Source organism: Humulus lupulus, chromosome 4 (genome assembly GCF_963169125.1).
Source record: "Humulus lupulus chromosome 4, drHumLupu1.1, whole genome shotgun sequence".
Classification (NCBI taxonomy): Eukaryota; Viridiplantae; Streptophyta; class Magnoliopsida; order Rosales; family Cannabaceae; genus Humulus; species Humulus lupulus.
The window spans coordinates 3,903,247-3,928,056 of NC_084796.1; the positions used below are offsets into that span (position 1 = coordinate 3,903,247).

General features: G+C 32.4%; 2 protein-coding genes across 3 annotated transcripts; both read left to right on the top strand.

The window, feature by feature from the left end:
* Positions 1 to 1,303: 1,303 nt before the first annotated feature.
* Positions 1,304 to 3,423, top strand: LOC133829704 (ankyrin repeat-containing protein BDA1-like). 2 transcript variants are annotated; one of them, XM_062259472.1, is made up of 4 exons: positions 1,304 to 1,393; positions 1,493 to 1,551; positions 1,765 to 2,389; positions 2,483 to 3,423. In XM_062259472.1, exons 2-4 carry the CDS (start codon positions 1,514 to 1,516, stop codon positions 3,173 to 3,175), a joined length of 1,356 nt encoding a protein of 451 aa, XP_062115456.1. In that variant the 5' UTR covers positions 1,304 to 1,393; positions 1,493 to 1,513; the 3' UTR covers positions 3,176 to 3,423. The 2 variants fall into 2 exon arrangements, with proteins under 2 accessions (XP_062115456.1, XP_062115457.1); XM_062259473.1 differs by lacking the exon at positions 1,304 to 1,393 and having other exon boundaries at positions 1,400 to 1,551.
* Positions 3,424 to 17,953: 14,530 nt separating this feature from the next.
* Positions 17,954 to 19,410, top strand: LOC133830760 (ankyrin repeat-containing protein BDA1-like). Its single transcript, XM_062260825.1, has 2 exons — positions 17,954 to 18,577; positions 18,664 to 19,410. Exons 1-2 carry the CDS (start codon positions 17,954 to 17,956, stop codon positions 19,408 to 19,410), a joined length of 1,371 nt encoding a protein of 456 aa, XP_062116809.1.
* Positions 19,411 to 24,810: the final 5,400 nt, after the last annotated feature.

The window sequence follows — 24,810 nt, forward strand, 5'->3', positions numbered from 1 at the left end:
AGTTTGTACACGCAATTGGCCACGTAAGCGTTTTTAACGCTGTTAGGGGTTAAGTAGTGACGGAGACACAGTTCATGTGGGTTTGGGTATATTCACCGCGAAAAATAAAGATTGGGTGTAAAAGTGGAACAACATGAAAACATTGAGTATTTTCGCCAGTAAAAACCCTTTATTTAAACATGTTTTATTTTTATAATTTGTGGTAATTAGTTCAATTATATTTTTGCATGTATGAGACTCGAGAAAAACAATTTGAGAGAAGAGTTTAAAAGAAATTAATTCAAATTGTGATATTTTTTTCAAATAAAAAAGAACATAAACTGAGAAAATATATAAAAATTATATATGAAATTCAAAATGTTAAATATTCTTTTTTTCGTAAATTAAATATTCCTTCCCCTTCTACTTAGGAGTGTGCAAAAGTCATCCAATTCAATTAGAACTGATCGATCCAATTACAATAGACCGCCAAAAATTGAATATCTAATTATGATTGGATCAGTTCAGATTTTGAATATTCAAATTGGAACGCATCAGTTGTTGGATTATATATGCAAAAATCTAATAAAATCAAAGCGATCTAATTGCATATATATGTATTTTAAAAATATATTTATTTATTTAGAATTATGCTCAGAATTCATATAGTATTTATATGGTTGTATTATATTGAACAAATTAGTCTTTCTATTTATAATATTATGCATTATTTAAACAAATTAAGCTAAATAAATGTTCAAAAATATTGAATGGATCTAATCCGATCAAATTACATAACCAATAGGACACATCCAATGGATAAAACCGATTAAATCCAATAGATAATTGGATTAGATCAGATCGGTTGAGACAAGTTAATTGGATTGGATCGATTGTAAAAATTCAACATCCAATGAATAATTAGATCGGATCGAATACACCTAAAAATATTAAATGTCATCTACTTCTACTCTCTCTCTCTCTAAGTATATCTTTCCCACCAAACAAAAAGTTTTCTCACTCCTTGATCATCTATCTATTATCTTTTCTACCAAACAAAAAGTATGAGTGACGTCACTAAGCATTTTTTGAGTTACGTCACTAAATATTACGCTCGATGTAATAATGGTGCCTGTGGTGGAAATCTTCCGAACCAGATAATATTACTTTAGTTTGTAGGGTCTTAAAGGACACTAATTATATTACAATAATTAAAAGTTATATTGTTTTGAATGATAGTATTGAAAAGAAAAAGACAACGGCTTCCTCTTTTTTACTCTCTCTCTCTTCCAATAATTAAGCTGGTGAAAGAAAGTTAATTAAAAGGAAGGAAAGAGTGCACATGTTTATAAAGGTATATAAGCTATAGATTCCTAAATGAGTGCACATGTTTCAGATCCACACCGGCACAGAAGTGAGTGTTCTTCAAGATAATTCTCTCGCTATATTATATTTTAAATTTATACAATTTTATAAATTCTTCTTTTCGTAAATTTTCCTATTATTATTGCAGTTTATATATTGAGTTATAATTATGAACAATCTTGAAGGCAAGGATTTGGTAGCATTGAGGTAAGCATATATATATATATATATATATATATGTTTTTGCTTTGTTTTATGTCAAGAAGGATCTTTTGAATGTGTTTATATTGTAAACTTTTAATTATAGGAATGATTATTCGAAGCAGTATAATAATTCCAACCGGCAAAAGTCTGTCTTCTAATCCCATATTTCTTGCTTATTTCACATTATCTAATTAATCTACGTATTCTATTTACAAGGGAATCGAGCAGGACTGATAGAGATGACACTAATAGAATCACAGGGTCAATACGTTTATTTGAGGCCTCAAAGGAAGGATCCGTAGCGACCTTGAATGCCTTGATAAAAAATGATCCCTTGATCTTGACTAGAATTTCACTCACCACTTCCACTGAATCTCCCTTACACATATCAGCTGCGCTCAACCACCTCGATTTCACTGTAGAGCTTCTGAAGCTGAAGCCGCAGCTTGCTTCGGAGCTGGACTCCTTAAGACGCTCACCTCTTCACTTGGCTGCCGCCGAGGGGCACGTGGAGATAGCCCGAGCCTTGTTGCGTGCAAATAAAGATGTTTGCTTTGTTAAAGACCAACATGGAAGAATCCCTCTCCACTATGCTGCCATGAGAGGTCGCGTGGATGTGATTCAACTTCTGGTTGATGCCCAAAGTGAGTCGGTTTTTGAGGTGCTTCCCAGTGGAGAAACAGCTCTACATTTATGCGTTCGGCATAACCACTTGGAGGCTCTGAGACTGTTGGTGGAAGCCTCGGGTCGTGACACTGACAACGCCATGTTCCTCAACGCCAAAGAGCATGAAACTGGGAACACTGTTTTGCATTTAGCAGTCACGCTGGGGCAATCTGAGGTACAATCTTTTAATCTCATTATTAATTAATAATTTTTATAATCTTTCTGTGAGATATAAATCTATACTTGTGCATATATATATATTATCCAGACTGTAGAGTACTTGCTTTCGATCAATGGGGTGGAAAAAGACAGCGTGAACAACGAACGAGATGAACGAGATGTGAAGTTGCCCAAAAAATCATTTAAAAGCCGGTGGTTCCATCCGATTCTTAAGCGCTTAAAGAGTAAAAGGCTGAAAGATGTAGAAGGATCAATCATGGTGGTGGCCACCTTGATCGTGTCAATGACATTTCAGGCCACAATTAACCCTCCAGGCGGAGTCTGGCAACAAACGTACAACACAACCAATGGCGTTGGAAATCATTTTGATTGCCAAAATCGCACATGTTTAGCGGGAACCTCGGTACTAGCACATATGGACTACGACAGCAGCGATTATTTATTATTCTTATGGCTCAACAGCATGGCATTCCTGACTTCAGTCAGTATCCTACTTCTGATTATGGTGGGAGTACCTATCAAGAATAAGGTCTGCATCGGGCTCTTTAATTTGGTCTTGTGTGTCACCTTGGCATTTGTGGGTTTCTCTTACTTCTTAGCCATGACAATGGTGAATCCCGCTCATATTAATAAAACTGTACTCTCTTTATTCGTATTTGTTTTGGTTTGGTGTGGGATATTTCTGCTTTGGGGGGCGTGGTTCACAATTCGCTTAGTTCTTAGGATGCCAAAATGTTTGCGCGACGGCAAAAACTTCATCAGTCGTAAATGGCAGGCATGATTTGGTAGTTCTCGTGCATAATTAAATTCAAATATATATTAGAAAGAATAAGGTGTCTAATACCACTTTGGTAGTGATTGGTGTAATTAAATATATCAAATATATATGGTGGGAGTCATGTTAAAGATTATTGAGCACTATTAGTGTCATCAATCCGTTTTTTTTTCTTCGTTTAATCTTTCTGTCCCTTGAATGTTGTAACTTCATGCATGAGACGTACTTTTCTCCAATTTACTTTTGGTTCTCTTGTATTTTGTTTTATTTTAGTTGGCTATCACTTTTATTATGTTGTAAAAACCTATATTTTTTTATATCATTATTATGTAAAATATATTAAAATTTAGTGATTAATTTTTGCCTAAGTCAATTCTAATTATTTTAAATATGATTCACAGGTAAATTATTTTCTTTGAAAGAAATTGTTATCCTCTTTATAATTATAATTATTGTTGATGACGTTTTTTCGTCAATTAAAAACAAGAGCAATTAAGCAAAATGAGATATTTTAAACAATTTGTAAAAGCATTAGTTACTTCACTCATAACCAATTGATTTTGAGATGGAATCACATGTTTTTTACCGTGCACTACATTCTAATTCTAGACCACTTTCCACATTGGTATCTTGAGCCAAAGAAAACTCTAGTAAGAAGACACGATCCAAATCTGAAACCGGTCCAAAAAGAGAGCCAAAAAGAGTCACTTCCAATCGAACCAATCTAAGATTGGTGAGAAAAAATAACCACCATCTTGAGGGGATGTTAGGGTAGCAAAAATCTTGAAGAGGATGTTAGAGAAAATATCCCACATGGAAAGTGTGTGAGTATATTCAACAATTTATAAGAGTATGAGTTACTTCACTCATCATCAATTGGTTTTGACATATAACCTCATGCTTCTTATCATGCACCACATTTTACTTCTAGATCACTTTTCACATTCTAACAGGGTATACATATTTCAAAACCCATACCTCATAAAAATTCTCAATTAAACTCTTGCAATTAGATCACTTAATCAGTTAACATTAAAGATATCAGCTCATAGGCAATTGCTTTCATTTGTTAGCCAATCATATTTGGTTTTCCATTGCACACAATTTTATAACAGAACACATTAAAACTGCTCTATTCATAGGCATGCTTTTTATGCATGGCAAAGAACGTCAAATATTCCCTCTAATGTCGGATCAATATTCATTACAAGAATTTCATGTATTAGCAGCGGGGGCTAATAATGGGGACATCCGCCGCTAATGGTTATTAGCGGCGAGACTCCGCTGCTAATACCCCGCGCCCAATTGTTTGTCGCTAATAATCATTATTAGCGGTGGACTAACACACCTGCCGCTAATAATATAATATTAGTGGCGGATATTAGCAGCGGAGCCCGCCGCTAATATTTTTGTCAGATGCATTATCATTAGCCGCAGGGTCCACCGCTAATATTGTTTTTATAATATTTTTTAAAATTTATTTGAAATAAATTAATATTTATTAAATTTAATTATTTTTAAAAATAATTCATAATATAATTTAACAAAATAAACATTTAATTAATTTAAATATAACTAACATTAAAGTTAATGTGAATAGTTTTAATATTTATCAACCTAATAAATATCGCTATTGTCATTAAAAATAAATAGAATATTAATTCAGTCTAAATACATAAACTAGTAACTAAGTAAAATCATTAAGATTAGTATTGAAATTGTCCTCATCTTCAACATTTTGGTTTGGCTGTGAGGACGACAGCTGTGGTGGTGGCGGTGGCTGTGGCGGTGAAGGAATATTTTATTAATCTTTATCATTCATTATTTTATTAATAATATTTTAAACTTATTATTTTTATGTCGATATCCCTGTAATTGATGTTTGTAGTCAACAACCATCAATCACAAGCATACAGGGACAGAGAAAATAAATTAACCAAAATAGTCCTATAGTTATTTATATATTCCTATATATTTTGATTTTCATCTCTCTTACTAATTTTCACTCCGTGGACAAGAAAAATAGCAGGAAAGAAAGCAATTAAAAAATAAAGTAAGAACAAACATATATCTTATGATAGATGTCAAGATTTACATGCCAATGATACTAATTAAAGGACTCAAAACTCAAATATTGTGCACTATACAAATACAAAAGAAATTATTCAGAAAAACATGTCCAGATAAAGAAAATATTAAATACAAAAAATATGTCCAAACTAGTTGAGGGTGTGCCAAGGTTGTGTGTGTGTCGGGGTCGTGGGTGTGTCGCTGTCCAGATAAAGAAACAAATTAAGACTAAAAGATACACGAAAAAAAAAATCAAACCAAAATAATATAAAACTAAGTATAAAAAAATGCAATGTATTGGTTAGGCATTACATTGCAAATAAGTATAAAATACACCATTATTCACTATTGAAGATGATTAAAGCAGAGAGCATAATTAGAAAATTTTAGCCAATTGTTATATCAGTAAATCTTAACAATATTAACTAAATGCTCGATTCTCTAAAGGAACGAACCGACACATTTGTGTGTATTAAACTGGAAAATTTTGCTCCACAAAGAAAATCATATCATTCTTGAAGCATAAACATAAACAGTAAAAAAAATGGAACAATGGATAATTCAAAGACCAAAACTTACGCCTGAGAGGTGTGGGTCAGTGGCAGAGGTGGCCAATCAGCATGGGTCACTAGTTTTCGTTGCCTGAGAAAAGTATAAAAACATTATAAGAATGACAACTATTACTCTAAATTGTAAAGAAATGAACATATATATGTTACAAAAGAACTCATCAAATAAGCTTAGGCTGTTACAAAAGAGTTCAAAATGCACTAATAAAAATCACATATCTCTAAATTTGGTATCTCTGCCTATCCCATCTTCCCATCTATTAAGATGACAAATTATTTTATTTCTGACTATTAATATTTTTATTTATTTAAAAATAAAAATTTAAGATGCCATTCAAAAAAAAATAAAACAATCCAACCGAGTACAAATAAAATAGAGTTCTCTGATTAAAACACAAACAAATGACAATAACATTCAATAAAATTGGTGGCATACAAGCTAAACATATGATAATTAAAGAGACTAAACTATCCATCCATTCTCGCATTAGGAAAAATCCAAAACGTTAACCAAAAATCCAAACAAACAATATAATATCTTTTATTTTTATCACTCTAGTTTCGATTTGATAATTTGACTGAAAATCGGTTTTTTGTTTTTGTTTGAAGTAACTGAAAGTCGGTTATTATTTTTAGTAAATATAACAAAATAATAGTACATTTAAAAAAAGAAGTACTTTTAAGAATTGAAAATATAAAAAGAAAAAGAAAAAAATTCTCAATAAACACATCCTGAATCATCGAAACAACCAATTAACTAAGCCTCACAATTTCCAAAATACTTAAAAAGATCCATAAATGATGATCAATATGTATAAGAATATGGATCATCCTTATTCCCTAATATTCTTCAGGAGAGACAACACATTCTGCTTATTATAAATATCATAAGGCCAATAGAAAGAAAACGAATTATCAAACGATTTTGGCACAAGAAAAAGACTCAGAACAAAAAATAGAAATAAAAAAGATTCAGAAAAATACAACAATTTGGAGTCAGCCGCGGGTGGGTTGCGCAGGTGACTGGCTGGGTGGCTCAAGTGGAGTCGGTGTGGCTGGCATAGAGAACCGATCGACGAACTTGGTCGGCGTCACTGAGAGGAGTGGTGTATGGTGATATGTTATGCAAGAGAGTGGTCTGTTATGAGAGAATAGAAGAGAAGAACGAAATTGAGTTGTGAAAATTATCAACTGTAAATGTATTAGCGGTGGGCCCTGCCACTATTTAATATGGTCCGCAGCTAATAATTTTATTAGCGGCGGGTAGTCCGCCGCTAATAAAAGCTTAGCAGCGGGTTGTCCGCCTCTAATACAGGTAATTGCCCGCTACTAATAAAACTTAAAAACTTTTACCGGGCTTTTAATTTATTATATTAGCGGCCGAGGTTCTGCGGCTAATAGTGGTAAAGTCCGCCGCTAATACATTTTTTTATATTTTTTTAAAAACTCACTTATTATTAGCGGCGGACTCCAAGTCCGCCGCTAATATACTGAACAATACAGGCGGACTTAGTCTGTCGCTAATACTTACGCCGCTAATAGCCTTTATTCTTGTAGTGATTAGCTCTGTCTAAAGTGATTACATACCTCTTAAGTTTAAGGTTGTTGAGTCAATCCAAATATAACGAAATTCTTTAGAGTGGCAATTTCTTGTCAATTTCCTCATTCCATAACGATTTTTCAGTGGCAATTTCTTATAAATTTTTAATATAACAACATATAAAATATAACTTTATTATCTATCTGCCAACATCCTACCATTAATGACTGCAGACCAGTGATTGAAAAAGAATGTAATTAATTTTGTTTCTGTATCAGAGAGCAAGTGGGCTAAAGTAAATTTGGTTATGAAAATTCATATCTAAATCAAAATCATGAAGATGTTGTTGATATATACGGTAAGTGCAGCTAATTCCATTAATGGGGAATTTACGTCTCCAAACATATACATCAACTATATTTGCATGTCTTTTATTTAGATATGAATTTTCATGACCAAATTTACTTTAGTCCACAAGCTCCCTAATACGGAGACAATATTAGTTACATTCTTTTTTTTTTATCTTAGTCCACAATCATTAATCATAAAAATATTGGCACATAGATTATAAAGATTTAATTGTTAAAAATTTAATTAATAAATAATTACTAATTGACAACAGCCAATTAATAATTAATATTTATTAATTATTTACTAAACTTTTTTGAAGTTAAATGATCATAAATTAGTTAAGGTTATGCAACTTACATGTTTTGTCGCTGCTACATCATTAATCCACTTATCCTTCTTCTTGTGGAGGTGCTCGAATGTGTCGATCATGCTCGGGAGCTCGCCAGTATATGGGTCCATCTAAAAAAACAAATTATTTAAACATTATGACATTTATAATATTTTCGTAAATGTAAGGATATAGGTTATTATAATTTACATGATCATAAACATGGGCAACGATGGATTTGGAACCATGTCCTCCTAGTATGGTCATTTTTGCTCGAGCTTCTTTATTTTTCTTCGATATACGCTTCAAACAGAAAACAGTACTCATTAATCTAGATTATAATTTTATAATTATAAATTAATGTAAAATCTTCGGCATACCTGTTGAGAATCAGAAGCCCAAAAATCACATAGAATTGTCCAATCAGAAGAAGTAATCGACCCAAAAGGTTTTGACTTCGCTCTCTCATTGTCCACCTCTCCTCCAACCTCTACCCGGTGTTTCTTCATCGTGTGGTGCCAATCAGTCAGATGTTTTTGCATTTGTCTTACCATGGCATCGTTGATTACTTGATTGTCTTGTGGATAAATGAATTTGTCCTAAAATCACAATTAAATTTGGAATTTGTTAAAATATTATGAAGATAGACAAAATATTTAATAGTGAGTTATTAAAGGTTTAAAAAATGCTTACATATAGCCTATTTCGAATAATTTGGATATCAGCTGGTTTTACTTGTTTCCAAGCTAGTGTAGTTGGGGGTATGGTGTTACGCAAATAACGAGCCATGGAATTGTTGAACCACTTGCCGTACGTTTGAATAGCTTTTCCAGTTTGTGCATCAAACTCTACTTTCAAATGACTAACTTTTTTGGTGGCCAGCTCCTTCTCAATATTGGCATCGTAATAAGATCCCCTGCCCCTCTTGGAGCCACCACCTGTGTCATTACTTTGTTCGGTCATTCTACATTAAAATATTCATTAATTAACTAATTCAAATTATGTATGTCTGTTGTTTTTTGTTATAAAATTAACATTTATTCATTATGGTATTTCCAAACCTACCCTATTCCGACCTAGTGGACCCCTTGGAGATAGTAAGGAGTCATGTACTTCTCCTCATTTTTTAAAAATGTTTCTCAAACATTTTGAAAAAATGAGGAGCAGTACATGAATATATTGGCTATCCCCAAGGCATCCACTAGGTGCATCACTATTATTTTTTGTTATAAAATTAACATTTTATTACTTATTGTCTTTCCCAACTTACCCTATTCCGACCTAGTGGATCCCTTGGAGATAATAAGCAGTCATGTAGTAATTCTCATTTCTTCAAGATATTTCATCAAATATCTTGAAAAAATGAGAAGCAGTACATGAATACATTAATTATCCCCAAGGCATCCACTAGGTGCATCACTATTGTTTTTTGTTATTAAATTAACATTTTATTACTTATTGTCTTTCCCAACCTACCTTATTCCGACCTAGTGGATCCCTTGGAGATAGTAAGCAGACATGTTCGAATACCCATTTTTTCAAGATATTTCATCAAATATCTTGAAAAAATGAGTACCAGTACATGAATACATTGACTATCCCCAAGGCATCCAATAGGTGCATGTGTACCTATATCTGATACTATCATTAATTAGTGATAATAAATAAAGTTTTCATTGAATTAAATAAAAAGTTACATATATTTGTTCAAATTACATATCACTGTCCTCATCATCACTAACTACAACATCATTACGGACACCACTATCACTATCACTATCGACTAGAACATTGTCGTCATCCTCATCGTCTTCATACTCAGCCAACGTGTCGTCTTCAAATTCAACTTCATCATCGACAAAAAATTCATCTGAACCTTCACCAACCAAATTATCAACGTTGTACACTTCAGTAGCATTGACATCAACCCGATCATACTGAAGATTATCAAAAATTGGAAGTTCTACCCACAACTGAAATGAAGAAGAATTAACTTCTTGCAATATTGTTATATCATTTGTGGTCTCAGTATCATCAACATCGGAATTTGAGAAATCCCATACATTCCTCAGAATGTATTCATTAACGAGCCTCCAATCATCCCAATTTTTCACATCTCGAAGATAATACACCAACTTCGCTTGAGATGCGAGAACGAAAGGATCATCTTTATAACATTCTTCCTTCACATATACGCTCGTAAAATTGGATTCCACTTTAATTCTACTTGTATTGAACCATCTACACTTGAATAGGACAACACTGTAACCCATCAAGTAGGACAATTCAATTACTTCTTCCAGAACTCCATAGTAGTTCACTCCTTCCTCACTTGGCACCATTACACCGCAATTTTTTGTTTTAAGCTTCATATCACGACTATGAATCACAAATTTCACACCATTCACTATCATCCCTAGATATGAGAATATGGTGTCGCTTGATTTGTTTGCGAGAGCATACAATTCATTAATCACTTCAGTAGGTGTTGACTCATGCAAACCGTTCACCTATCAACATTAACATTGAAAGTTATTTTTGGATTGATTAAGTGGGGTTTCGGAAAAGAATTGACTAATATACATACTTTTTCTTTGAACCACTAAGGAAAACCAGCTTCTTGTTGAACTTCAAGATTCGAGCCCCCCCCCCCCCGTCTTCTTAATTCATCCATATGCTCACTACAAACGGACAAAAATGTTATGATTTTTGTCTTTACTCGGTATATAAACCAAACAAATTTATTGAAAAAAGACTAGAAAACACACCTAAGGTATTCCATAATTTCGGCACAATTGTTCAAGATATACCACTTGTCCTTTTGCTTTAACTGCGGATTGAGGAGCATACTTGATTTCTTACCAAATGGATGACCAACAGCCTTATAAATAGAATATTCCCGACTTGGTTGGGATTCAGAGCGATCGTCATTCCTCTCAGGTCGATTGAATCGAGTCTCAACCCCCCGGAGGTACATTGAGCAAAAAGTTAAGGCGTCATTGACCACGTAAGCTTCTGCAATTGAACCTTCCGGACGTGCACGATTTCTTACATACTGTTTATAAACCGCCATCAAACGTTCAATGGGATACATCCACCTAAATTGCACAGGACTACCAAGAATTGCCTCTTTCGGAAGATGCAAAACCAAATGCACCATAATGTCGAAAAATGCTGGAGGAAATATCATTTCCAACTTGCATAAAATGGTGATAATGTCTGTCTTCATCTTCTCAAAGTCCGTGAACAAAGTTTTTTGAAAAAACCGCACAACTCAATAATTGGCTTCCAAACTTCAGGAATAAAAAACGACCTAATTGCGGCGGGCAACAACTGCTGAAACAACACGTGGCAATCGTGTAATTTCAGCCAAGTTATCTTGCCATCATTGACATTGACATTCTTCGAAAGGTTTGCAGCAAAACCGTCCAGGAATTCAACTGACTTCACAAATTCACAGAAAACTCAACGCTCCGGGACATTGAGGGTGTAACTGGCGTGCGGTTTCTTCCACTTGTTTCCCTCTTTGCGGAGGTGGAGTTTTTCCCTAATTTTCATGTCTACTAGATCAAGTCTTGCCTTGTCAGTGTCTTTAGATTTTCCCTCTAAGTTCAACAAAGTTCCCAAGACACTGTCGCAAACATTCTTCTCAATGTGCATTAAGTCCAAGTTATGCCTCAACAATAATTCCTTCCAATAATCAAGCTCGAAAAGTATGCTCTTCTTCGACCAATTAAGTTCAATCGGAGCCCTTTTGCGTTTCACACCAGCAAATTCTTTGTGTTTCCCAGGATGTCTAATCTGCAAATTCTCTAATTGCTTCAACACATCATCACCAGAGTAATCTTTCGGTGGTGGCCTGAGTTCCTTGTTACCATCGAATAGTGCTCGTCTGCTGCTCCATTCATGATCCATATCAAGAAACCTCCTATGGCCAATGTATGCAATTTTACTTCTAATCCCTACAGAGGGAGTTTCTTCATTGCATGTGGGGCACGCCTTGTACCCTTTTGTGCTCCACCCAGTCATCATAGCATAAGCTGGGTAGTCGTTAATGGTCCACAAGATTGTTGCATGCATATTGAACAAGGTACTATTGTATGCTTCTCGTGTCTCGACACCATTCACCCATAACTCCTTCAACTCGTCAAGCAAAGGTCTCATATAGACATCGATATCTTTTCCAGGTGAAGAAGGACCTGGAATTAGAATAGACAACATTAATGACTGTGGTTTCATGCACTTCCATGGCGGCAATTTGTATGAGACAAGTATCACAGGCCACATGCTGGAAGAGTTGCTCATGTTCCCAAAAGGATTGAAACCATCTGTAGCCAACCCAAGCCTAACATTTCGAGGTTCGGCTGCGAAAGATGGGTACAACTCATCAAGGTGCTTCCATGCCTTACTGTCAGCGGGGTGCCTCATCACATCATCTTCCTTTGGCCTTTTAGAATAATGCCATCTCATATCCTCTGCAGTATATCTGGAACTGTATAGCCTTTTCAATCTCGGCGTCAACGGAAAGTACCGCATGACCTTATGGGCCACTTTCTTCCCGTTCCCACGATTATCTTGCTAGCGACACTCACCACAAACCAGACAGAATTCCAAATTCGCATTCTCCTTCCAAAACAGTGCACAGTCATGCTTGCAAGCATCAATGGACTCATATCCCAATCCAATACTCCGCAACTTTGCCTTCACCTCATAGTTAGACTTAGGTAAAATTGTTCCGTCAAGCATAGCGTCGACTAACAATTCCAGCAAACCATCAAAGTAATGATTGCTGCACTTGTTAATAACTTTTAGATGCATCAGCTTCACCAAGAAGTTCAACGCGGAATACTTTCGGCAACCTGAGTATAGTTCACTTGACATCTCCTTAAATAAATTGTCATACTTGTCGCGATGTTGAGGATCATCTTGGGGAGGATCATTATAGTTTCCAGCGGGAACGTCATCTTCAGCGTAAACATCCTCCAAGATATCATGATCTCCAGGCTATCTCATCTCTATCATGATCTCGTACCACAGCTGGTGGCGACGGCAGCGCCTCTCCATGGTAATGCCACACTTTGTAGGACTGTATGATGCCATTGTTGAATAAATGCATCGAAATTGCATTTATAGGCTGGAACTTAACATTCCCACATTTCTTACACGGACAGCGAACCAAACCCCGATCGTTCAACTGATTTTTGGCGATATCGAAGAACTCCTTAACACCATTTCTATACTCCAGAGACCAACAATTCCTCGCACTCATCCAGCTTCTGTCGCTCGCCATTTTTAAACAAAATAATTAAGAAAATATTAATAATTGTCTTCAAATGAGGGAAATGATAGTCAAAATATTTCATGACTGTTTGTCTCCCTAATTATAACTAACTGATAATAATATCCTTTCTCTGGCAAAAATAATTATTTATAGGGATATTTGCGGCTAAAATACTCAAACTTACAACTTACTAACACTTAAATGACACGTGGCACCACATGATTGGTAAACATTATTATTATTATTTTAAATAATTTTTCATAAAAAATATCATTTTATATTTTTCATTTTTTTAAAAAAATCAAATTTATTGTTTTTCAATTTAAAAGTGACAAAAAATAATTTTTTCTCATTTTTTTCAAAAAAAAAAATCAAATTTGTTGCTTTTAATCAATTATTTAAGATTAAGTAAAAAAATATTTAATCTTAAATTATTGCTTGGATTTTAAACAAAATTACTTAATCTTTAATTGAAAAAAAGTAGACAAAATGATAAATAGGAAGATTTTAATAATAATAATAATAAATTAAAAAATTTGAGGATATTAACATTAAAAAATGAAATTTTTAAAAAATGTATTTTTCATACTTAATCTTAAATTGAAAAAAAGCTTGAATTTTTTTTTGAAAAAAATGTAAATTTTATTTTTTGTTAAATTGAAAAATAAATTGAAAATTATTTTAAGAATAATAACAATGTAAGACCAATCATGTAGTGCCACGTGTCCTTTGACTAGTCAACTTTAACATTTAACACTGTGTATCTCTAATTGCAAGTAAATTTTACATTTTGGTGCTTTTGCAACCAAAAAATCAGTTTGAGTATTTAAGCGTTAGTAAGTTGTAAGTTTGGGTATTTTAGCTGCAAATATCTCTTATTTATATTTACCAAAGAAAATGTAGCTAATTATTAATTATTACAATTTTTTAAATCATTTACTTATTTATTACTTTTTTTTTTTAAATTAATTTAATTATACATTAATTTCATTTTGTAATTTTTTATTAAATTCTTCAATTTGTATTGGATTATTTACTTAATCAATAACAATTTTATTATATTTATATTTTACTTAATTATATTTTATTAAATCATTTATATTTTTAACTTTTTCGATTACAAAACATCTAATATTAATGTTAAAATTAATTATTATGATTGGTAATTTTATTTTATTTAAATTATAGTTAAAAAAAAAAAATTTTGATGAATTTTTAATTATACTTGAATTTTTATTTAATTAATTATTAAACTTTTATTAATTTTAGTAACTCTAACAAAATTTGGGCAGCATAACGACTATATTTCAAACTATCAAAAAAATTGAAAAACCTACAAATTAAACACATATATAACCAGAATATTCCCAGATCATACAAAACATATATATATATACTTGGTAGAAGCAACGTGTCATGCACGTTTGCTTAGTTTTAACGTTGTAAACATTGTCTTTAATTTTATTAAAAATTGGTTCATTATTTTTTCTAAATATATATATATAATAGAATGAATTATAGTTCTATAGTATATATAAATATTTATATCAATAATCTTTACATATATGACATCTAAACATAACGTTGACATAGATATATATTTACATGGCTACATGACATATATGTAAAATACAATAATATTTAAACAGAAAGTAATAATAGAAATAAAATAAGAATAGAAAAAGTCATAGTGTAGAGAGTAGTATACATGCATCAACTATTTTTAGTTTCTAATGTATCTCACAATGTCCTTTGGTGAATTTGATGAACTAAAAAAGAGCTTCAATCACTTGATAAAAAACAAACTATCACACAAATTTATAAGATAAAAAAAAAATGATGTATGCCTTTATTATTTAAAAATAAATATGATTTAATTATTTAAATTATCACAAAATATCTTTAAAATATCCAATTTTAATTAATTAATTTATTTATATTTGTATAAGTTTTTTTTGAGTTTAGCAGTGACAACAAATTATTATATATTATATGTTTAATATAATATTAAGTTTAATTAAATTTTATTTAAATTATTAAATATATGGTATTGCAATTTTTAAACAATTATCATTGTAAAATATCTTGAAAATATCCTATTTTAAATTGTTTAATTATTTAACTTTATTTAAGTTTAAGTCATGTTTATAATATACCATTAAATATAAGAATATTATGTTAAATATAAGAATATTCCGTTAAAGTTAACGGAAAAAAAAAAACCCGTTAAAATCAAGAATTTCCGTTATCTACACACTTTTTATATAGAATAGATATTAACAAATACATCAATTTACATATATACAAATATTTAACCACAAAAAAACATATACCAAAACTGATTTTTTATTAATACAAAAAAAATTATTAAATACATATTTACAAAAATATCACCTTTAATATAAAACAATTTAAAAATATAAACATACATTATTAATCTGATTTTTTTAAGTTCATACTTTAACTAAAATATATATATCACAAAATACAATATAATAAATATTAACAAGAAAAATTAAACAAATACATATAACGCATTAAAATAAAAAAAAATACATATTCAAATCTGTTTTTTTAATTTTACAAAAAAAAATTAATAAATACAAAAAACATATATTATAAAAGTAACTTAAATATAGTTGTTATTAAGAAAAAAAAATACATATAAAGCATTAAAATAAAAATTAATGTTAACGGCTATATTTTTTGTAATTAATGTTAATATTCTTAAGAGTAACAAAATTTGGGCAGCATAACAGCTGTATTTTAAACTATTCCAAAATTTTATAAAACCTGCAAACTACACACAAAATATACATAATATTACTAGATCAGTATACAGAATATTCCTAGAGCATGCACAGCATAAACGCATATTTACTTAAAATTTCTAAAATATTTTAAAATATGATTTTTAATTGCTAAAATTTAATCTTATTATAATATCAAATCTAATCTCATAATCTTAAGATTAATCGAATACTAATTAAATTAATTTCTAATTATGAGATTATATTAGATTATATAATGTAATGATTTTTACTGTATTATCATGCACAACATAAAATTTGATTTTTTCTTCTACTTTTTTTCTAAAATTTAAAACAGAAAACGAAAATAAAAAAAAAAAGAAAACAAAAATTAAATCATATATAAACAGAAATAAAAAAATAAAATAAAAAAAATAAAAAATAAGAAAATACAAAAGAGAAAAAAACATAAATATAAATATAAATATAAATATAAACATATACCATTTTAAAACATATATAAATATAAATATATATACTAGTTTAAATATATATATCAGATTATATATAATATATATCAGTTTATATATATAATATATATTTGTATATACCATATTTGTGGAGGTCTGGGGTGGTCCGGTCGGCGTGGTGGTTCGGTGGTGGCGGGGTGGTCCAGTTGGCTGGTGGTGGTCCGGTGTACAACCGAGAAAAAAAAATAGAAATGAGAGGGAAAATTCATGGGCAAAACAAATAAACAATGGAGAAAATAAAATAACTTACCTTGAGCTTATCTTGAAAGGGAAAATGAAGGGTGGTGCCGTTGAAGAAGAGAGGAAATTTGTGAAGATGAGAGAAATTTGAGAAATTGAAAAAAATGGGGAAGAAGGCTCGTGCGGCTGAGCTATATCGTTATGACTTTTGTCGGCGCATTTCGTTGTGCCGGCAAAAGTCTATCAGAGAAACCATTGTTCAAAATGACGCCGTTTAAATAAACATACCTTTACCGACGCATTTTTAGACTTTTGTCGGTGTAACGAAACACGCCGGCAAAAGTCTGACCACGTACCTCCTTGAAAACGTGCACAACATTAATTTCACGCTGACTTTTGCCGGCACGTTAGGTGAATTGTGTCGGCAAAAGTCCCTTCTATTATATTATTAAACTTTTGCCGGCGCAACTCGGAAGTGCGCCGGCAAAGGTTACTTTTGCCGGCGCAAGTCGAAATTGCGCCGGCAAAAGTAACCTTTGCCGGCGCAAAATAACGCCGGCAAAAACCTTTGTTTTTGTCGGCGCATTTCAGTACTTGTGCCGGGAAAAGTATTTTTTGCCGGCGCAACTCCTTTCTTGTAGTGCACCTTAAGGTGCCCAACACCACATGATGTGCCACCTCATAATTTGTTATATTAGCAATACTTTATAGTAATTATTAAATTTAATTAAGTGGACCCAATATTAGATTACACCAATAGTAATATACTCCCTTCTCGTTCTCGTGTGGTGTTAGACACTAGTAGTGCTCGTGCCCTTCCACAACTATTTTTCTACAAGCGACGTTTTGTCATTTTTCAAACAGCGGCAGCAACAAAAAATATAATCAATGGGCGACTGCTGCAACGATTTTTCTACGGGCGACTTTTTGTTTTTGTAAACGGCTGATGTAGACAGCTTGACTCATTAGAAAAATGTGGGCAGCTGGACTCAATTGTATTGGCTAGTGAGAGACAGGAGATAGGAATTTTAAGAGGATCTAAAGCATCACTAATACTATTTAATATGAGTACCTCGATTGTACTACGTACTATAATCAGTTCAACACTCTCTTGATCTGTCTTCTAATCCCATATATTTCTTGCTTATTTTACAATATCTAATTAATCTACGCATTCTATTTACAATGGAAGTGAGCAGGACTGATAGAGATGATACTAATAGAATCACAGGGTCAATACTTTTTGAGGCCTCAAAGGAAGGATCCGTAGCGACCTTGAATGCCTTGATAAAAAATGATCCCTTGATCTTGACTAGAATTTCACTCACCACTTTCACTGAATCTCCTTTACACATATCAGCTGCGCTCAACCACCTCGATTTCACTGTAGAGCTTCTGAAGCTGAAGCCGCAGCTTGCTTCGGAGCTGGACTCCTTAAGACGCTCACCTCTTCACTTGGCTGCCGCCGAGGGGCACTTGGAGATAGCCCGAGCCTTGTTGCGTGCAAATAAAGATGTTTGCTTTGTTAAAGACCAACATGGAAGAATCCCTCTCCACTATGCTGCCATGAGAGGTCGCGTGGATGTGATTCAACTTCTGGTTGATGCCCAAAGTGAGTCGGTTTTTGAGGTGCTTCCCAGTGGAGAAACGGCTCTACATTTATGCGTTCGGCATAACCACTTGGAGGCTCTGAGACTGTTGGTGGAAGCCTCGGGTCGTGACACTGACAACGCCAAGTTCCTCAACGCCAAAGAGCATGAAACTGGGAACACTGTTTTGCATTTAGCAGTCACGTTGGGGCAATCTGAGGTACAATCTTTTAATCTCATTATTAATTAATAATTTTTATAATCTTCTGTGAGATATAAATCTATACTTGTGCATATATTATCCAGACTGTAGAGTACTTGCTTTCGATCAATGGGGTGGAAAAAGACAGCGTGAACAACGAAGGTCATAAAGTCTCTGATCTCGTTGATGATCGAGCAACGGATTTCAACATAGTCAAAATCCAACATATGTTGGGTGTGAAGTTGGCCAAAAAATCATTTAAAAGCCGGTGGTTCCATCCGATTTATAGGCACTTAAAGAGTAAAGGGCTGAAAGATGTAGAAGGATCAATCATGGTGGTGGCCACCTTGATCGTGTCAATGACATTTCAGGCCACAATTAACCCTCCAGGCGGAGTCTGGCAACAAACGTACAACACAACCAATGGCGTTGGCGATCATCTTGATTGCCAATATCGTTCATGTTTAGCGGGAACCTCGGTACTAGCACATATGGACGACTACAGCAGCGTTTATCTTTTATTCTTATGGTTCAACAGCATGGCATTCCTGACTTCAGTCAGTATCCTACTTCTGATTATGGTGGGAGCACCGATCAAGAATAAGGTCTGCATCGGGCTCTTTAATTTGGCCTTGTGTGTCACCTTGGCATTTGTGGGTCTCTCTTTCCTCTTAGCCATGACAATGGTGACTCCCGATCATACAATGAGTCAAGGAGTATACAATTTACAAATATTTGTTTATGTTTGGGGTGGGATATTTCTGCTTTGGGGGGCGTGGCACACAATTCGCTTAGTTCTTATTGGGATGCCAAAAATGTTTGCACGACGGCTAAAGCTTTATCAGTCGTAAATTGCAGGCATGGTTTGGTAGTTCTCGTGCATAATTAAATTCAAATATATATTAGAAAGAATAAGGTGTCTAATACCACTTTGGTAGTGATTGGTGTAATTAAATATATCAAATATATATGGTGGGAGTCATGTTAAAGATTATTGAGCACTATTAGTGTCATCAATACGTTTTTTTTTCTTCGTTTAATCTTTCTGTCCCTTGAATGTTGTAACTTCATGCATGAGACGTACTTTTCTCAAATTTACTATTGGTTCTCTTGTATTTTGTTTTATTTTAGTTGGCTAATTATGTTGTAAAAACCTATATTTGTTTATATCATGATGTAAAATATATTAAAAATTAGTGATTAATTTTTGCCTAAGTCAATTCTAATTATTTTAAATATAATATTTACTGGTAAATTATTTTCTATGAAAGAAATTGTTATAGTTATAATTATTGTTGATAGCGTTTTTTGTCAACTAAAAACAACATCAATTAAGCAAAATGAGATATTTTAAACAATATGTAAGAGAATGAATTACTCTACTCATCACTAATTGGTTTTGAAATGGAACCACAAGCATTCTACCATGCACCGCATTCTACTTCTAGACCACTTTCCACATTGGTATCATGAGCCAAAGAAAACTCTAACAAGAAGACACAGTCCAAATATGAAACCGGTCCAAAAAGAGAGCCAAAAAGAGCCCTTGTTGTAATTCAGGGATAGTGAGCCAAAAAGAGCCACTTACCATCGAACCAACTTGAGGGAATGTTAGAGAAGCAAAAATAACCACAATGAGTACCCAAATTAGACGCTTTCACACTACACTGAATGTTGTATTTAACAGTGGTAGAGTATCTTCTACATAATTATTAGTTACATAGTTCCAACTTACTTAAAGTTAGCAATTTACACAACAGTGTAGGTAGCTCTATTCTAAGATGGAGCTTGAAATATTTTTCAAGGATCAAATGCTCATACACAAAAAACACAGATTGATTTGAAAGAATATTAATTGGAGGGACTATATGTTTTGAGTTTTATATTAAAAAAATGAGCATGAAATATATTAATTATAATTTTTAACCTGAAGTAAAAAATATATTTTGACATAATGATTGAGACTTTTTCGGTGAGCAAGGATAAAAAGACATCACACAACTTTTTCAAGCACAGGGATAAGTTACAGCACAAAACAAATTAATTGGGACAAAGCCCCAAGGATTTCCTGAGGGAATCAAACCTGACTGTATCAAGGGCTTTTGTAAAAACATCTGCAATCTGTTTGTCAGTCTCAATATATTCTAAGATCAAACTTTTATTTTCAATGAGTTCCCTAATAAAACGATGACGAATGTCAATGTGTTTAGTGCGAGAGTGTTGAACATGATTTTTTGAGATATCTATAGCACTAGTGTTATCACAGAAATAGTAAAGGTTTTAAGATCAAACTCATAATATGTCATCATTTGTTTCATCCACAATAATTGCGTACAACAGCTTCATGTAGCTATGTACTCGGCCTCAGCAGTTGACAGGGAGATTGAATTTTGTTTCTTGCTATGCCAAGAAACCAGATTGTTTCCCAGATAAAAATATCCACCACTTGTACTTTTTCGGTCATCTGCATTGCTTGCCCAATCAGCATCACTAAAACAAACAAGGTTAGAGTTTGTTTCCTTTGAGTACCAAATTCCATATTCCAAAGTACCATTTACATAACGAATGATTCGCTTTACAGCTGTCACATGTGATTCCATAGGATTCCCTTGATATCGAGCACATACCCCTACACTGTAGCTTATATCAGGATGACTGGCTGTGAGATATAGAAGACTTCCAATCATGCTTCTGTACAGAGTTGGATCTACTTTAACACCATTTTCATCCTTGCTGGTTAGTTTGACTATGGTTCCCATTGGTGTTTTGGCGTGTTTAGCAGACTCCATCCCAAATTTCTTGACCAGATTTTTTGCATATTTACTTTGAGAAATGAAGGTTCCATCTTCTGAATGTTTGACTTGGAGACCTAGAAAATAGGTTAACTTACCTACCATGCTCATTTCAAACTCATCCGTCATTTGTTTGACAAATTCCTGCACTAAAGTGTTAGAAGTAGAGCCAAAAACAATATCATCAACATAGATTTGAGCAATAACAATATCAGAATCAACATTTTTTATGAAAAGAATTTTATCGATTCCTCCTCTTTTATACCCATTCAAAACAAGAAATTGAGTGAATCTTTCATACCAAGCTCTAGGAGCCTGTTTTAGACCATAAAGAGCTTTTTTAAGTTGAAAAACATGATTAGGATTATGTGGATCTTCAAATCCTTTTGGTTGTTCAACAAATGCTTCCTCATTCAAAATTCCATTTAAAAATGCAGATTTAACATCCATTTGAAATAATTTGAATCCAACAACACATGCAACAATCAATATCAATCCTATTGACTCAAGTCTTGTGACATGGGCAAAAGTTTCATCAAAATCAACTCCATGAATTTGAGTATACCCCTTAGCAACTAGCCTAGCTTTATTTCTTATTATTGTACCAAATTCATTGGTTTTATTTTTGAAGATTCATTTGGCACCAATAACATTTGTATGATTTGGTCTAGGAACAAGAGTCCATACCTCATTTCTTGTGAATTGTTCCAACTCTTCTTGCATTGCTTTTATCCATGACTCATCATTCAAGGCTTCTTTCACATTTTTTGGTTCAAAGCTGGATGTAAAGCAAACGAATTGAACACAATTCACATACATTTTTCTTGTTACAATGCTTTCTTCAATATCACCAAGAATGAGATCTGAATGATGATTCTTTTTAATTATGGCAATAGGTTCTCTTTGTATTGAATCTGTGATGATTTCTTGCCCTTCCTTTGTTGATTGATCAGATGATGTTGGAACAGATTCAGCTTTTATTGCAACAGATTCGGTATGAGAGGGCACAACATCACCTATTCTCACTGCAGGAGATTGTGTCTGAGAGGTTTCAGCAATAAACCTATCAATTTCTTCTTCATTGGAATATTCAGAAAAATCTCTTAAATCATCAACAACAACATTGGATGATTCCATAACAGTTTGAGTTCTCATGTTATAGACACGATAAGCTCTACTATTCATAGAATATCCAAGAAACACTCCTATATCACTTTTTGAATCAAATTTTCCAATATTCTCACGATCTCTAAGAATATAGCACATGCATCCAAAAACATAAAAATAACTTACATTGGGCTTTTTACCTTTTCAAATTTCATTGGGAGTTTTGAAAGTACCAAGCTTAAGAAATACTTGATTGATTGTGTAGCAAGCAGTGAATATTGCTTCTGCCCACAATCGTTTGGAGAGTTTCTTACTGTTTAGCATTACTCTGCCCATCTCCTGCAATGTTCTATTTTTTCTCTCAACAACCCCATTTCGTTCAGGAGTCTTGGGAGCTGAGAACTCATGGGAAAACCCTAGAGATTTACAGAAATCATCATAAACAGTATTCTCAAATTCTTTACCATGATCACTTCTAATTCTCACAATCTTACATATATTACAATCTTTTTCAACTCTTAATTTAATGCACAGATTTTTGAAGGCATCAAACGTGTCTGATTTTTCCCTTGAGAAGTCAACCCAAGTAAAACGAGAAAAATCATCAACACACACAAAGATATACATTTTTCCATTAATACTTTCAACTTGAATGGGACCCATGAGATCCATATGCAAAAGTTCAAGAACTTTTGAAGTATTGATTCCCGTGACACCTGTGTGGGAGTTTTTTAATTGTTTCCCTAGCTGACAAGGTGCACATTTACCTGCAGATTCTCTACCCAATTTGGGTAACCCACGAACTAACTCTGCACTTGCAATCACTACAACAAAATAGACATTTAATGGCTATATGGGGGAGACGTTGTAGGTACCTATGACGTCTCCCATGGGGAGACTTTGTAGACATTCAATGACTCATATAACGAGTCATCATTAGTTGGTTTATTTTTTTTAAAATTAAATAATTATTTTCAGTATATTAATTAATAGAATTAAATATGTTAATTTTTTTTAAATAGAATTAAATATATTAATTAAAAAATCTAAATTATACGCAAATTTAAATTTTGAATTTTCATTAATAAAACCGAAATGTGTATCTAATATGTTTTTGCTAGCTAAATATACAAAATTGTAATATTTGTTGTTAAACATACAAAATTAACAAATATTAGAGTAGCTAGCTGGACATATAGTAAGATAGAAAAAATAAACAATAAAAACCTATTGTTTGGGACGATGACTTTGAACTATCGGCACCATATCGTCCGCCCGCTGTTGTCGCATTTCATTAATCTGTGCTGGTGTATATGGCGGAGTGTTCAGCTACAAAAAAAATAAAGTACAATATATTATTTGATTATATCTACTTTAATAATAAATAAACCGTAAATTTTTTATAAATTTATATATATACATACCTCTTTCTTCAAGTAACGTCTAAGTCTATCCATATCTTTTCCTATGTATATGAAAAATTAAACAATAAAACTATATAAGCATATGAAAAATTGGCCAACATTTCCCTTATATTAGTAACCTAAACATCTCTCAATCTAATCAAATAAGTACAGCACAATACAAATATAATAATAGAATACATAATTTTAGATAAAATCGAGCAGCATTTCCCCTAAAATAGTGATCTAATCATTTGTGAACAATAAGCCAAACAAATCAAACAACACACAATAAGTTTCTTCCTTATAGCTCCGCAGCACATAAACATATTTTCCAGAACCTACTTCACTAAAACACACAATTCTCAACCTTCTGTTATCACTGCAACACACAATTTTAATCTCAGAACCTACTTCACTATGGATGAATATTTAAGATATTCAAACTCTTCTAACAAAAGTTTAATAATACTAAAACAAGAAATAAGATAATGTAATTACCTCTTACAATTAATAGTCCTTGCTAGCAAATTTACTTTACTTTGGCAACGCGCGCACTATGTTATTAATTAAATAATAAAAGATTAGTAAATCAATAAAAAATATATAACTATATATAAATAACCTACTTAAATGTTAATAAAGATTACAAATATATATAATTTTCTAATTAAATAATAATATAAATTAAAAAAAATTATAAACATATTAACTTGAATTATTATTTAGTATGTCAAATTAATTTTTTTTTATTTTAGACAAAGTTATTAAATACATTTTAGCAAAACATATTTACATATATATACTTAACAAACATTAAAAATTAATTAAAAATATATAATTTTCTGAATAAATAGTAAATAAAAATTTATAAATAGTAAATAATGTTGTAACATGTTAAAATTAAACAATGTAATATCTCAAATATACATAAAAAATATTTTTCATA

What these genes read in the sequence shown, in the direction of transcription:
- LOC133829704 (XM_062259472.1), top strand. Translation starts at nt 1,514, where the DNA reads ATGAACAATCTTGAAGGCAAGGATTTGGTAGCATTGAG. An exon ending in AAGGATTTGGTAGCATTGAG is followed by an intron (nt 1,552 to 1,764) that starts GTAAGCATATAT and finishes TCTATTTACAAG; the next exon opens with GGAATCGAGCAGGACTGATA. An exon ending in TCACGCTGGGGCAATCTGAG is followed by an intron (nt 2,390 to 2,482) that starts GTACAATCTTTT and finishes TATATTATCCAG; the next exon opens with ACTGTAGAGTACTTGCTTTC.
- LOC133830760 (XM_062260825.1), top strand. Translation starts at nt 17,954, where the DNA reads ATGGAAGTGAGCAGGACTGATAGAGATGATACTAATAGAATCACAGGG. An exon ending in TCACGTTGGGGCAATCTGAG is followed by an intron (nt 18,578 to 18,663) that starts GTACAATCTTTT and finishes TATATTATCCAG; the next exon opens with ACTGTAGAGTACTTGCTTTC.